At 39.5% G+C, this 14,901-nt stretch overlaps 1 protein-coding gene across 9 annotated transcripts in view; it reads right to left on the reverse strand.

Moving 5' to 3' along the window:
* AFF1 (AF4/FMR2 family member 1) overlaps positions 1–14,901 on the reverse strand; it is a 207,076-nt gene that overhangs the window by 30,968 nt on the left and 161,207 nt on the right. For 7 of the 9 annotated variants that reach the window (XM_036852590.1, XM_036852596.1, XM_036852589.1 and 4 more), the window contains 4 exons: positions 14,736–14,787; positions 3,274–3,352; positions 3,110–3,147; positions 896–1,052 (listed from right to left, as the gene is read on the reverse strand). In XM_036852590.1, coding sequence (XP_036708485.1) covers positions 896–1,052; positions 3,110–3,147; positions 3,274–3,352; positions 14,736–14,787 — 326 coding nt within the window. The remainder of the gene's footprint in view (positions 1–895; positions 1,053–3,109; positions 3,148–3,273; positions 3,353–14,735; positions 14,788–14,901) is intronic. The other 2 variants (XM_036852592.1, XM_036852595.1) reach the window with 1 other exon arrangement.

The raw sequence follows: 14,901 nt of genomic DNA on the forward strand, positions 1-14,901 counted from the left end.
CTAGTGCAGTGGCCTTGCTTTCTAAACAGCAGAGACAAATACTGAAAACTTTAACGCTTTCTTAATCAGAAAATCTCATTTCCTGGGATTCCTACCTAAATACAGAGAATAGTTTTCTCTATACAAGCTAGTCTAGTTCACTAAAAATGTCTTCCCCAGCAAACATTTTACCCTGCTACTCTAAGTTTTGAAGACATTTGGCAACCTTGTTAGTTGTTACTACGTTTCTTTTGCTCAACAATCCAGTAAATAGCATAAATTCTCCAGATAAATTTAGTGCTTGAGATTTTCAGTCTCAACTGTTTATCTTTACAATATCTCCCAAGGGTGGGTGACAGGCAAGCACTATTCCTATTTTACATGGGACAGTGGGATCAAGAAACACGGCCCTGGCGAAATTACATCGCCATCAATTTAATGCATGGCTTTTAGTGATTCAAAAATAGAACCTCTTATGGCTTATTTCTAGTTCACGTTCCTGCCCTTTGCTAAATCAGGCTGTCTCCTTTTGATTTAATTCATGCGTTCCTAAAATTTCAAAAAGCTTTCTCATTAATATTAAAATGGCAGCCTACTGAAAACGATTTTTGGGGTTTTTTTTTTTTTTTCTCGAAATAAGGGAAAAGAAAATGGGGTGTACATATTCTCAATGAGTTGCTCTTCAAAACAGCTCTGGCAGCAACAGGGAAGAACCTATCATTTTCAACAGGAGAGAGATGACATCTCTCCCAAAGTTCCACAGCCCAACGCCAAGAAACAAGTAAACACGAATAGCCAGCAGCGCGCACGGCGGCCGGAAAGCGCCGCCCCCAGGACGGAGGCCCTCAGGCAGCCCGGGCCACCGGGGTTCGACCGCGCTCCCGAGCTCCCGAGACGGCCGGGAGCGGCCCAGTACCTCGGGAGCCGCGGCTTCTCGAGGCTCGTTCTCCTCGCTGTCACTGGAGCTGCTCTCGCTCTCCGAGTCCGAGGAGCTGTCAGAGTCGCTGGTGCTCTCCGACTCAGCGCTGCTGGAATGTGCTGAGGCCGCGGCTGCGGGCAGCGCCTGCGGAGCGCTGCGGAGCAAGCGAGAGAGTCAAAGACCCACGAGAGGTGGATTCCTTCCCTTCTGACTCCCTTCCTTCTTTGCCCGTTTTTCTGCTTCTCGAAAGAAGGGGCCTCAAAGATCACCCAACAGTACTAAATGACCATGGCGGCCAGTTGGGCGCAAGCAAGGCCCATGGTGGCTCAAAGCTCAGTGAAAAGCCTTGCAACAGATCACCAGGTAACTGCATAAAAGAACCTGGGGAACTTTCCTGAAGAACACTGCGAACTATGTGAAATGTAAGTGAGATGCGGGGTGCTTCAAATCAGGCGCGGACAAACCACGGCCTGAGCTGGCTGCCTGCTTTTACAAATAAAGTTTTGTTGGAACACATTCGCACCCAGTATTTTATGTATTGTCTGTCTGCTTCTATACTACAAAAGCAGAGTTGAATAGCTGCAACACAGACTTTATGGCCCACAAAGCCTAAAACCTTGACTTTCGGACCCTTTAACTTTGCTGACACCTGCAATATAAAACCCAAAGGAGTTAATTTATAAAAGAACAGCCAATCCATTAAAGTCTTCCTCTATTCTCCATATGAGAACCAACTGTAGAGTAGTCAGAGACTGCTGAACACAAATGGGGTTCCTTTGGAAAGTGACCCCACAGACAATCCACTCACACTTCTTGGGCAGAATGATAAAATGGGCCGTTCTTTATGAGTGGCTTAGGATCACTCCCAAATATCAGCTGAAGTAGAGAATAACTACTTCAAGTTTTCAGGATAGGGCAATAACTCTAGGCCTGTGAGAAAACACACAAGTGATCACACTGCTGGACACACACAGAATTTCAAAGCATATCTTAAAACCTTGCCCTAGATGGAATTAGCCACAGCAGTAAATCAATAACTATAATCGTGAAAGCCTCCAAATCTACCCAAAACATTTTCAAGATAATAAATTTATTAAATAACTATATTAGAATAACAAAAATTTATTAGATAATAATAAGGTCACTAGTTGAGACCATTTTAAAACAAACACTATACAAAAACAGAATTTTCTCATGTCAAATTTGTGGTAGCTGAAGAGCTTAAGCCAAGTGATGGTCAAAAAGAGATATACTTTCAGTATTATTCCTGCCTCTATCCCCCCCACCTTGTTTTTTCCTGTTATTCCCTCCTCCACTTTTCAGTTAGGTTACTTTGACATATTTTGTAAGTCGTTACAAGCCACCAGAAATTACTGAACAAAATGGGATGTAAATAAGCAGAGCTTATGAATCCTTAAGACCTCACATAATTATGCATGATCTTCCTCCACATTAACTACAACCTCAGCTATATGAGAGCAAGGTTTTTAGTGCTGAGCTTGTCTCAAAATGGATGACCACATCTCAAGGGAGTGAAACAGCTACAGGGTAATTTAACTCTTTGTCCATGGAGGACAGGTATTGGCATATTAAATCATTAAATTCAGTGCCAGAGGAAATGGTAAATAAAGGTAGTTCAGATAGTCTCCATTTCTAAAAACGAAAGCATTACATTTTCTAAAATATGGCTAAGCTGTTTACAAAGTGAAAACAGTGCCATTTTCCATCATACCAAAATGTACTGCAGGTCATCTTTTAAAGCAACTGAAACAATTAGAAAATTCATATAACTATGAAGACAGGCACTATGGAAAACAATTTCTAGAAATAATTCAGCTTTAATTTTTGAAAACAGAGCAAATCTGTCACTTTCATAAAAACACTGAGCTCTTCAGTATAACTTTTCAAATACTGGTTACATAATACTGACGAAAGTGACTTAAGCTTATTTTAAACGCTCAAATTTTACACATACAAAACTGACTAAAGATTTAGGTGGACGCAGGGACTCTCTCTTTCATAGCGTTAACAACCTCTCTAGGGCTGATTTAAGCTTCCAAAATATGAAACAGGTACTTTCTTTTAACTGTGATCATCCATCTCCTTCTCCCATGAAGAAGCTATGAAAATACTAAATAAGGCTGTAATTTCCCCATTTGGTAGAAAAAAGCAAACATTTTGTACAGATGGGGAGAAACCCAAACACAGTACCTTGGAGGTGCAGATGCAGAAGGAGGCTTCTCTGGGGTCTAGGCATTCACAATAAGGGGAAGAAGGACCAGGAAAAAGAACAAAAAACAGGTTAGGACAAGCAGCTCAGAAATGTTAGATGGATTTAAATGAATTCCTGGTATTGTGGGGTGTACAGAACTTACCTGACCACTGTCACTGTCCTCACTGTCACTGAGCTGAAGGTCATCTTTGAGCATGCTAGAACAGGCAGGGATAGAGACACTGCAGAATTTAAAATAATGTCTAACAACTTCTTTTAGCATATAAACATAAAATATGCTTAATGAAACAAAAGGGGTGAGACAGGTATAACTTTATTTATTCATCAAATGCTTTATTTTCTTGGAAATGTTAAGTTTTACAATTTTAACACAGAAACTAGTTCAGTCCAAACTCCTTATCATTTCAAAACTGAGTCTTTCACACGTTCTGAGCATTAAAAGCAGAACTACAAGTTCTGCAAGTGATTTGTTGCCAGCCCTGAGACTAAGGCTCCCAGGTCCACACAAACAGAAGAAACAATAACAACAAAAATACATAAAATAGAAAAATATACAGTACCCTCAAATCATTTTCTTCTATGGTCTCTAACAACTAGAATAAATGATTAACCATTAAATGAGTTAATATTGGATGAATATCTGTAAAGTACTTAGAACAGTGCCAGGCACTTAAAAAGTGCTATACATGAATTAAATAAATACATAAAAATACAACTGTCACCAAACAGTGCAGTTATGTTACGTTTTTGTCCAAAGACATTATTAATATTGAACTTTTTCACACACACAAATATCTTCTTCTGGGTGCCTGAACACTAATCCGTGAAAAGAGTAGTAATACAAATAATACTGTTGTCTAAAAAATATGTTTAACCTTCCTGCTATCATTCAGGTAAAAATAAAAACTCAGTTCATGTCCTCAAAGTTATATTAATACTTATCTCTAGGCATTCAAGTTTATGATGAACCTAAATATTAAAAGCAAACATTTTCCAATCTGTACTTGTTTACTCAAATCTTAGCCCCTTCCCTACCCCATCCCCTTTACCTTTTTTTCATGGAGATACCCAACATCAAAGGAATGAATCAGTAATTGCTCCCCCCGACATCCCCCAAGATTTACAAGCATGACTCTTTGAGGAAATGTTATAAGTGAAATTGGAAAAAAAAAAAAAAAAATCTGCTTGAGTATTACTGATGTTCCAAAAAGCAAATTATATTAAGAAGTTACAATCCTTCATTATTTCTAAAAATACCTCTTCAATATTCTGACCAACGATTTTTATTGCAAACTCACTACCTGCCACTAAAGTAAGCAGGCATTATTATTTTGGGAATCCATGGTAAAAATCACTATATTTTCTAATGAAAATAAATGATAAAAACTTGGCTCTTTCAAAATGACCGCCTACATGCAATGTTGTAATTCTGCCAAGGACTTATTTTCACCAACAAATGCACTAAAAACATCTTGTGATAAGTTTCTTTTAAAAAATAAAAACTGTTAGCTACTTGTAAATGTAGATCTTGCTCAACATGTATCTAGTAGAAGCTAAACTCCTATTTTAGCAAGGCTAGAAGACACAGCCTTTGGATGTACAACTTGGCAGCAGCAATCTTAATGGTGTACAAGAAGAAGTCACTCAACAGGTTTACGGCTAAAAATGGCTTGGCTGGGATACACACGAGCAAAAGATATATCTTTGGAATAAATGTTAGGTATAATACAACCAGAAAAAACAAATCTGGCAAAGTATATTCAATGTTAACCACCAACAACAAAACCACAGTAAATGGACCTCTTTATTTCTTAGTCATTGGGTTTGTTTTGTATAAAGCTGATTTGCCTTCATTTCCTGAAACAGCAGTGATCGTATAATTCAACCACACTTCCTGTTGCAAGCAGCGGACTACTAAATACCTTGTAAGTTGTTTGCTTAGCTACTGAATGCCCAGTTTCCGTGCATATACTCTCCTCAAGTGAGAAAGTATATGAGATATGTTCAGTAAGTCAGAAAGTATATGTTCTGACTTTTAGCTCCACTTGCTCTTAGGGAATAGAAGGGACCATAAACATGCTGTCCCAGGGCTTCCCTGGTGGCACAGTGGTTAAGAATCTGCCTGTCAATGCAGGGGACATGGGTTCGAGCCCTGGTCCGGGAAGATCCCACATGCCGCGAGCACCTAAGCTCATGTGCCATAACTACTGAGCCTGCGCTCTAGAGCCCGTGAGCCACAACTACTGAACCCATGTGCTGCAACTACTGAAGCCCGCACACTCTAGGGCCCACGTGCCGCAACTACTGAGCCCACATGCTGCAACTACTGAAGCCCACGTGCCTAGAGCCCGTGCTTCGCAAGAAGAGAAGCCACTGCAATGAGAAGCCCATGCACTGCAACGAAGAGTAGCCCCTGCTTGCTGCAACTAGAGAAAGGCTGCGTGCAGCAATGAAGACCCAACACAGCCAAAAAATAAAGAAAAAATAAAGAAAAAGAAACCCCTTATTCTGAACATCAAAAAATGGGGCAATTCATTTAAAAAAAAACAACAACAAAAAAACCTTAACCAAGTTTTGTTAATACAGAAAATTAATCACAATTGCCATCATGATTTTTTTTTTTTAAAAGGATCTATATAGTTGGGAAATTTGTAACCTGATGACAGGTAAAGGTTTTATGTTTAAATGGATCAGTTGCTAAAAACCCCCCATACTGTGCCACAAATAATTATATTTGAAGCCAAGCATATCACTAAATTACTACACTATACTTCATATATTATATTCTATATATAATGGACCGGTCCTTCAATGTCAAGATGACAAATTACAGCACATCTGGGTGAGCACCTTTGCACCCACTAAAAGAGAAGCAAATCTCTTAGATCTAGTCTCATTTATACCAATAAAACCTAGGTCAAGAAACATAAGACCCAAGGGACATACTCAACTGTAAGCTTTTCTGAAGCAGGATCCAGTCATGTTTGTCTTCATATTTTCTTTATCTAGAACTTGGCAGGTACCCTAAGAAGGTGGCTGAATGAACAGCATCCCTTTTGCTGAATAAGTAACAGTACCACATAGCTGTGCCCTTTATGTAATCTGAACTTGACAGGCATTGCTTTTACTCATAACCCCACGGGCTGACTCTGATCAACCCCTCACATTCTAAGGATGAGGAAACAGCTCAGAACAGCCACCTAACTGGCCTAAGATCATGAAGCTGGTATATGCTACAGCCTGCATGCAAAAGCCATTCCATCGGATACCACCTCCTTGCTCTGGCCAATATAGGACCAGTGGTTAGAAAACCTAACTGAGGGAATGAAATCTAAGTTCCAGAACCCACTGAGAGAAAGACTCTGGTTTAAAAGAAAACAGGAACTATACTGCTGGAGTAAAATGAATACACTATTTTTCTCCTATGAAAGTAAATGAACTTTAAGCTTTATATACTGTTTAAACTGGTTAAATAACTAATTTCATTTCCAAACTCCAAGCAAACCAGTTATTTCGAAGCATATGGCACTATATGGCTTAGCTTGGCACTGTTCAAAAGAAGACAAATGCTCAGGTAAAGCAACTCTTTGAACTACCGTGTAGGTTTCACATTTTACATTATCAGCTAGGTAAACTTCTTACTTAAAGGTTACAAACAATCCTCAAACCCCTTTGTACAGATGCATTCTTCAGACAGCTGTTCTGCAAAGCTGAAAGAGCTGCACACAGGTTCCGGCAGGCACGCTTCAGCGACTCAGAGCCCAGTTGTTACTGTGTGAAGACACACCAGACAAGCCTTTATTGCTCTTCCATTCCTCCTTCGTACTGGGCTTACCCAAAGCTTCAACTGCCAATATTCTGTAACATCTCAATTCAGAACTCCAAAACTATTTCAATACACTGATTTCTTGGCTTAACATTTCCTATGATCGGGCCATACCTTTTATTTGGAAAAGAGCAAGTGAAGGCAAGCTCACAGTAGTTAACTTGCAATTAATAGTCACAACCCTGGTGTTAGATGTGCTCAAAATGGCAAATAAACTCATACCTACTTTTCAGAAACCACTAATGAGCATGTGAGAACATACTTTCCTTTTTTTAAAAATTTATTTATTTATTTATTTATTTATTTATTTATTTTTGGCTGTGTTGGGTCTTCGTTTCTGTGCACAGGCTTTCTCTAGTTGCGGCAAGCGGGGGCTACTCTTCATCGCGGTGTGCGGGCTTCTCATTGTCATGGCCTCTCTTGTTGTGGAGCACGGGCTCTAGAGTGCAGGCTCAGTAGTTGTGGCTCACGGGCTTAGTTGTTCCACGGCATGTGGGATCTTCCCAGACCAGGGCTCGAACCCATGTCCCCTGCTTTGGCATGCAGACTCTTAACCACTGCGCCACCAGGGAAGCCCTGTACTTTCCTTTTTTGATACAGGGCAGAAATAAGGACTGCAAATGCTTTTTGTAGGAGATGATGGGAGGTGACGAGTTAGGAAGAGGGCTCCGCATACAATAAATTTTTAAAAATGAAAAAGCAGACCTTAATCCCTGATGACACAACACACAAGGGGGACTCTCCAAATGGTGACAGCAGTTGGCAGAATTCAAATTCATGGAGAGACTGTCTACGGGAGATGGTAGACTAGCAGGGCAGAGGGAAAAGTGACTTGGTACATGATTCACTATAGTTAATGACCTAACGGTTGATAAGGCAAAAATTGCAGCCAAAGGTGTAAAAGATTATTTAAACTCCATGGATGAAGTGAAGATTAGAAAAATCACAAGAGTATAAATGAGGGAAAAGTTGAAGTTAATAAATAAGATTAAATCATTAAGTACGATAAATAAGGTACTAGTATAAGATGACACACTAGACAACTAGAAAGAAAATCTAGAAAAATTATTGCTGAAAATTATATTTCTATTAAACATTGCTTATAGGTATTTAATCAAGCTTATGTGTAATGTTTTTCCTTCTACATTTATCCTGAGTACTTACTATATGCCAGGCCCTGCTCTAGACTTTACTGATACAACTCTAAGCAGACAGAAACTCCTGCTCTTGTGCACTCAGAGTCTAGGGGAGGGAGATAAATAACCAAACTATATTCTTTCTCAATGGGTAAGAAGCCTAGGGAGGGGGAAGTAAGCATAAAAGAGAAAGGATGGGTGTGGGTGGTTCTTCTACGTTAGGGTAGTTAGGGAAGACTGTACTGATAAGGGGATGACATCCAAGGAAGGACCTGAAAGGAGGAGGCAACACAATGCAGGAAATGGGGAGGGTGATTAAGGCATAGAAAACAGCAAAGAGGCCAATGTGGCGCGTGTGTGTGTGTGTGTGTGTGTGTGTGTGTGTGTGTGTGTGTGTGTGTGTGTGTGTGTGTGTGTGTGTGGTGGGAGTATAGGAGAGGAGGTGGAGAGGTAGGTTATAGAGGGCCTTGGAGGCCTCTGCAGGGTGGATGAAAGGGGTGGGGATGGAAGGGGAGAATATGAATTCTTGTGCAAGTAGACCACACCTTGCTGCTTTAGAAACCCAGCAACCCAGAGTGGGCAGAATGTACCAACTGCTTTAGGGCTAATAAAAACCTATCTTACTAAATTTTTCAATCTATGCTTAAGTTAATCTAGGGTCACTTACTGTAGTAAATTAGCAGCATGATTAAAAATGAGACTTAAACAGACTCTTAAGGACACCCTTAAAACCATGTTTTCCAAATGCAAATGAATACTTCAAAGAAGTCACTTCCAATAAGAATTACTCCCTAGCCGTTTTCAAATGCCTTCAGAGCCTGTAGCCCATCAAGCCCCTTTAAAGGTGGCAAGTATTATCTGCCTCCCTCTCATCATTCAGGCTCCAGATCAAATGTCACCTTCTCTGAGGGACCTTTCCTGAGCCTCCCAGAAGTATCAACACCAGCCAAAAAAAAAAAAAAAAACTCTGCTTCCTCAAGCCTGTCTCTGTCACATCACCTAGTTTGTATTACATGCCACCGCATTGAGTTACAAGGCATGGAAGACAAGGACTTTGTCTCACTGGCTACTATTTCCCCAAGTACCTAAACCAGCACCGGGCATACAGCATGTATTTAATAATTATGTACTGAATGGATGAGTGGAAGCAATTTTTGGAAGTATCTCCAAATAGCCTGGCATCCAGCCCAGAGGCCAATATTTATATAACTGGGGTCAAAGCATGTTAAAGAACGATGAGAATGACTTTTCTTATGTAGAACATAAACAAACCCATTTACGTAACACTTACCTATTATATACCAGGCACTTGAAAAATTTATTCTTCTTGTCCATTTTATTTGACCTTTGGTCTAAGACCAAGTACGGAAGTATATGTTATCCTAAAGGGGTGCTCCCAGAGTAGTTCAAGCCATCATTTGAGAAATATATATAGCTCCAAGAGGAATACTTTGAAGAAGATGATCTTCCAGCACCTTAGCAGTATTTTTATAATTATTTAAAATATGCTTCATTTCATAGCCTCACCAAAATATCCCTTCAATATTATGCAAGTTTCCGGCATAAATTTGTATACAGTGTCAAGTTAAATATTGCCCTGCAAGGGATCCTAGAATATTGTCTACTAAAGCCAGAACCCCAAGAATTAAACTGACTATTCCAAAAGACTATAATTCTACCATGAAAGGAGGTGATTCTGCATTTGGGAGTTTCAGCATTTTCTAAATATTGATTTAATGTGTCCTAGTAACTGTAATTCTGAAATAAGCAGATTAAACATTGCACATAATGACCATTTGTTTGCTTTCACCTAAGCATGAAATTTTCTTCAATACCCAATATTACAAATTCTCATTTCTCCATAGCATGGCTAATAGTAACTCACTAAAAAAAAAAAAAAAAAAGTTATATTCCTTATTCTTTCATATTTTACACCTCTACTTTTTCTCTTGAAAACAAACAGAACATTTCCTTCTATATCTAGATTAATAAAATAATTATGAATACCAATAACTTTGGATTCACAATCACTTGTTAAGTTTGGAGTAAAAATAAAGTGCATCTTTTTCCAGCAATGCCAGATATTTGAGAACTGAGAATTATTATTAACAACAAGATCTCCATTTACATTCTGAGAAGCTGAAGGTTTAATGTAGACCTACAAATGTATTACTGACCAGCACAAATGTTTGTTACTTGTTTTCAGAAGAGCTGAAGAACTGTGAATAAAGGATAGGGGTATAATCTCAAGGACAAATAATTTATAAGTTTTGCCCATTAGGGTGAGCTCTGCTACTTCAACCATACATTTATCAGCAAACAGCTCTTTAAGTCAGAGCTGTCAACTGAAATAAAGATCCCAGGTAAGACACCTTCATATAGCACTTTTTTAAAAAAATTATAGTTGATTTATAATGTTGTGTTAATTTCTGCTGTAGAGCAAAATGATTCAGTTATACATACACATACATATACACACACACACACACACACATACAATACACATTCTTTTTTATACTCTTTTCCATTATGGTTTATCACAGGATATTGAATATAGTGCCCTGTGCTATACAGTAGGACCTTGTTATTTATCCTTTCTATATATACTAGTTTGCATCTAGCACAACTTTTAAAAATAAGACAAAAAGAACTACCTAGAAAAGTATAAAACTTTTTTCCTTAGGTCAAATATGATTTAAACGAACTGATACAAGTAAGGCATTTCTTCAGACTTAATTCTCGGACATTTCAGCTGACACATGTCCTGATGTGATGATTTTATATTGCAGTAAACTGATAGACTGGGTCTTCCTTAGTTCTTTAGCAAGATATTTAAAATAATGTTTTGAGTAAAAGTTGAAAACTCAGGCTCATTTAAAAAGGTATCAGACTCTTCCCAGACTTTATTAACTTTGCACCATTCCTTCTCGTCACACTTCCAGGACAATCCCAATCTTCACATCCAAATACTTCCCTCATCTCAAAAGAAACTTCCCAAGTAAGTAATAAAAATTCCAAATTGCTATAACTGCTAATTTCTGTCTCTTAGTCTAAATAGGTAGTGACGATTTCTGAAGCAAAAATAAGAAACATAAAGGAGGGCACCAGCTAGTAAGGACTTGGCAATTTGGGGGGAGGGTAGGGGATGGGAGGGAGAAGGAAGTTAGCTACAATAATGCCTATCAACTGCTCTATAGCTTCTAAAACATTAACACGTTATCCCTTTTGAGAGGTTGGCAAAAGCACTGACATTAACAAACTGTGTTTGACTGTACAGAAAGGGAACTATCCACAATCATGTGAAGGACGTAATAGCTGTACAGAAAAAGGAAATACTTTGGTACTTTGCCCTGAGAACTCAACAGACCCAAGTCGTGGAAAGGAAGAGGATTCCAAAGCTAGGAGCCGTTAAACCAACATTCCCCCCACCTCAAACTTAGGGGCAAATAGCACTGGATCCCTAGCTAATCACTTCCCTGAGGTACCTGGTAGAAAGAATTGATCATTTGATAATTAACTAGAGCTTCAACTACAGAGATTAAAAGTAACAGATTTAGCACATTTCTTTTACACCTACATCCTCTACCAGCTGGCTAACCGCCCCCTGCCCCCAAGTCTGGACAGATGTGAGAGTTAATACAGACTCTCCACAGTTTATTCTCTAGTGCCAGGCCCCTCTTTTTCCCTTTTATATGTACTACTCTGCTTCTGTAAGGAGGCCCAAGTACTAATAACTCTGAAAGAAAAAGCAGTAAGACCTATATGGGTTTTTAAAACCAAAGTACAAATGACCCTGTAATTAACATTTTCTTTCCTGACATTCAAAGTGCATTAGACCATCTCCCTGCCACTCTATGTGACATTCAAACAGTTTAACTGCTTGTCAAAGAACCCTAATGCTGACACTAGATCAAATTAACCTTCGAGCACTAAGAGATGTGCCATACTAACTCTGAAACGACTGTACTCTACAGATTAATTGGAACACTGTTTTCATCCAAGCTCCATAAAAGTGATTTCTTTTTCCCATAGGTACATTTCATTTCGGCACTTATCCATACCACCAGCCCCACCACACACAACCCTTCGTATCCACCCAGTCTCAGTATTACCTTCTTTTCTCTATCACTCTTGTCCTCTTCACCTGTACTAGGCCCTACTTTCATTCCTTCTCCAAGTTTATTAGGATCAAAACAAATATTCTTTCCTAGGTAATGTTTTTTTTAAATTTGGTCACACTGCACAGCCATGCAGGATCTTATTTTCCCAACCAGGGATCGAACCCTGGCCCCAGCAGTGACAGCGCAGAATCCTAACCACTGGACCACCAGGGAATTCCCTCTAGATAATTTTTTTGAGATAATTTTTTTTTTGATTAATTTATTTTATTTTTGGCTGCATTGGGTTTTCGTTGTTGCGCGCGGGCTTTCTCTAGTTGAGGCGAGCGGGGGCTACTCTTCATTGCGGTGCGTGGGCTTCTCATTGCGGTGGCTTCTCTTGTTGCGGAGCACGGGCTCTAGGCGCACGGGCTCTAGGCACACGGGTTTCAGTAGTTGTGGCACGTGGGCTCAGTAGTTGTGGCTCACTGGCTCTAGAACGCAGGCTCAGTAGTTGTGGTGCACGGGCTTAGTTGCTCCGCGGCATGTGGGATCTTCCCAGACCAGGGCTCGAACCCGTGTCCCCTGCATTGGCAGGCGGATTCTTAACCACTGCACCACCAGGGAAGTCCCCCCTCTAGTTAATTTTATATAGGGTAAACCAATTGTTTTTATCTAGAAAACACTACATATGTCACAATATATGAGCACATAAACTTGCAGGCACCTCTGACTTCAGTGGTTTAACTCAATCAGGAGAACAACCCATTTCTCTGAGTAGCAAAATTGTCACAGAATATGGTCCGAGTCCCTATCAACTACCTCGTCGGAAAGCTGATGAAAGTTGGTGTGGGAGGCTGCAGCTTTGGCCTGCCCGGGCCCAGATCAGACCCAGCTGCCTTTCTTCCTCTACACACACTTCCCAGGGACACAGCCACTTCCTCCCTTTGGTGCCACTGCTTCCACCAGCTCATTCCTCAGGGAGCTCCTCCTTTCTGTTCTTATTGCCAAGTGGGATGCTCTCAGCTCCCCTTTCCTTGCTGCCCCCACCAAAGACCATCAGCCGGGGCCTCTTATGGTCTAAACAGCTTTACTATCAACCATCACAAACAGCACAAGGTGTAAACCCTTGGGGAAGTCACAGAGAGTCCACACAATTATTGTAAGTGTGGTCCTTGGCACCGTCCTGTCTATTCTCCACCAGCCATCAGATAGATTCTATTTAGAGGAGGAGGTAGTTGGTTAAGCTAAGTCGGTGATTCTAGACTTTCAGAACTCAAGAGTAAAATAATTTTTTTAAACAAAAATAAAGAGGAAAAAAGAAACGGTCAAAAAAGAAACAGGCAAAGAATAACTAACATAGGGTTAATTTTTTTTTTCTAGTAAAGGACAATAAAAATAAGCAAAACCTCACCATCAGCCAGAACCACAAATGAAACAGATTTTTATTACACATACAAAATAATCCATCCATCCTATAATAAACTTATCTTTTTAAAAATTTTTTATTTTTCTGTTTTTGGCCGTGCCACACAGCTTGCGGGATCTTAGTTCCCCGACCAGCGATCAAACCCGCACCCTCCACAGTGAAAGCGCACTGTCCTAACTACTGGACCGCCAGGGAACTCCCAATAAATTTATCTTTTTAACAACAACAAAAAAAAATCGTTATTCTTTTTTTCTTACTTTGCTGTAGAGATGTGAAAACAATTGCATCAAGGACCTGGCACTTAGGAATAGTGATTTTAACCCTGTTCCATATTCAGTCACGGTGAGGAGATAAAAGAAGCTCTTTGCCTCAACTATACAGTTTTTAAAATATTCAGTCCACAGCAACACCCCCTCCCAAAATACACAGAACAAATACTATGCCTCGAAAATAGAAGAAAGCTGGAGCTTGAACCTGAAGTCCTCAGAGACTAGCAACTCCGTGTTAGGAACTGATCAAATACTGAGGAGAGAAAGGCCTCCTCACTCAGTCCCTGAACCACTGCTAGTCATGAAAAGAAAGAAATACTAGTTCAATACCACCAAGAAATGACAAATTGGGTCAAAATGCTGGTTTAAAAATCTTTACTATGTAGTTTCAACTGTTCCCAAAACCCAAAATATATCTGGACTTACTTGGCCTTAATAAAGCACAGCTGGGCAGTAAGACTCATTCTTTATTAGTTAAAACTAGGCCAAAAAAGTGGCAGAAAGTCTGAAATTGTGCACATCCCCCAAAATTTGTTTCCACAGGCTAAAACTATTTAAGACTGAAATTTATAAAGCTAAAACCTTCTATTTTCCACAGTTAATATGTAAATAATGGCTCAAATGGCTTTCTTTTAAAACCCCTTAGCAAACTCTTAAGGTACCTAAACCTTCAACAGGAGAATTTAATCCAAATAGAAATGTTGGTCATTTCTTCCCTTTACACTGCAGCAGTATTTTATGAGTCATTACTTGAAAGCAAGGAGGAAAAAAAACTAAGCAACAGATTTACATGGGAAATTACAATGTTATATTATAAACTTTTAATAAACAAAAGCATTTTACTTACGACGTTCCCTGCTGAGAATTACTGTGGGTTTTTGAAGATGTATCATATTGTTCTGTGGGCAAGGGAAAAATGATCAGAGGAACACAATGACAAATTCATGAGACCGTTAGTTATAAATTCCCTCTTTTTTTGCTGTCCCCCCACTTTAATCTAAACACTTAGTATA

Source organism: Balaenoptera musculus, chromosome 5, assembly GCF_009873245.2.
Source record: "Balaenoptera musculus isolate JJ_BM4_2016_0621 chromosome 5, mBalMus1.pri.v3, whole genome shotgun sequence".
NCBI classification, from domain to species: domain Eukaryota; kingdom Metazoa; phylum Chordata; class Mammalia; order Artiodactyla; family Balaenopteridae; genus Balaenoptera; species Balaenoptera musculus.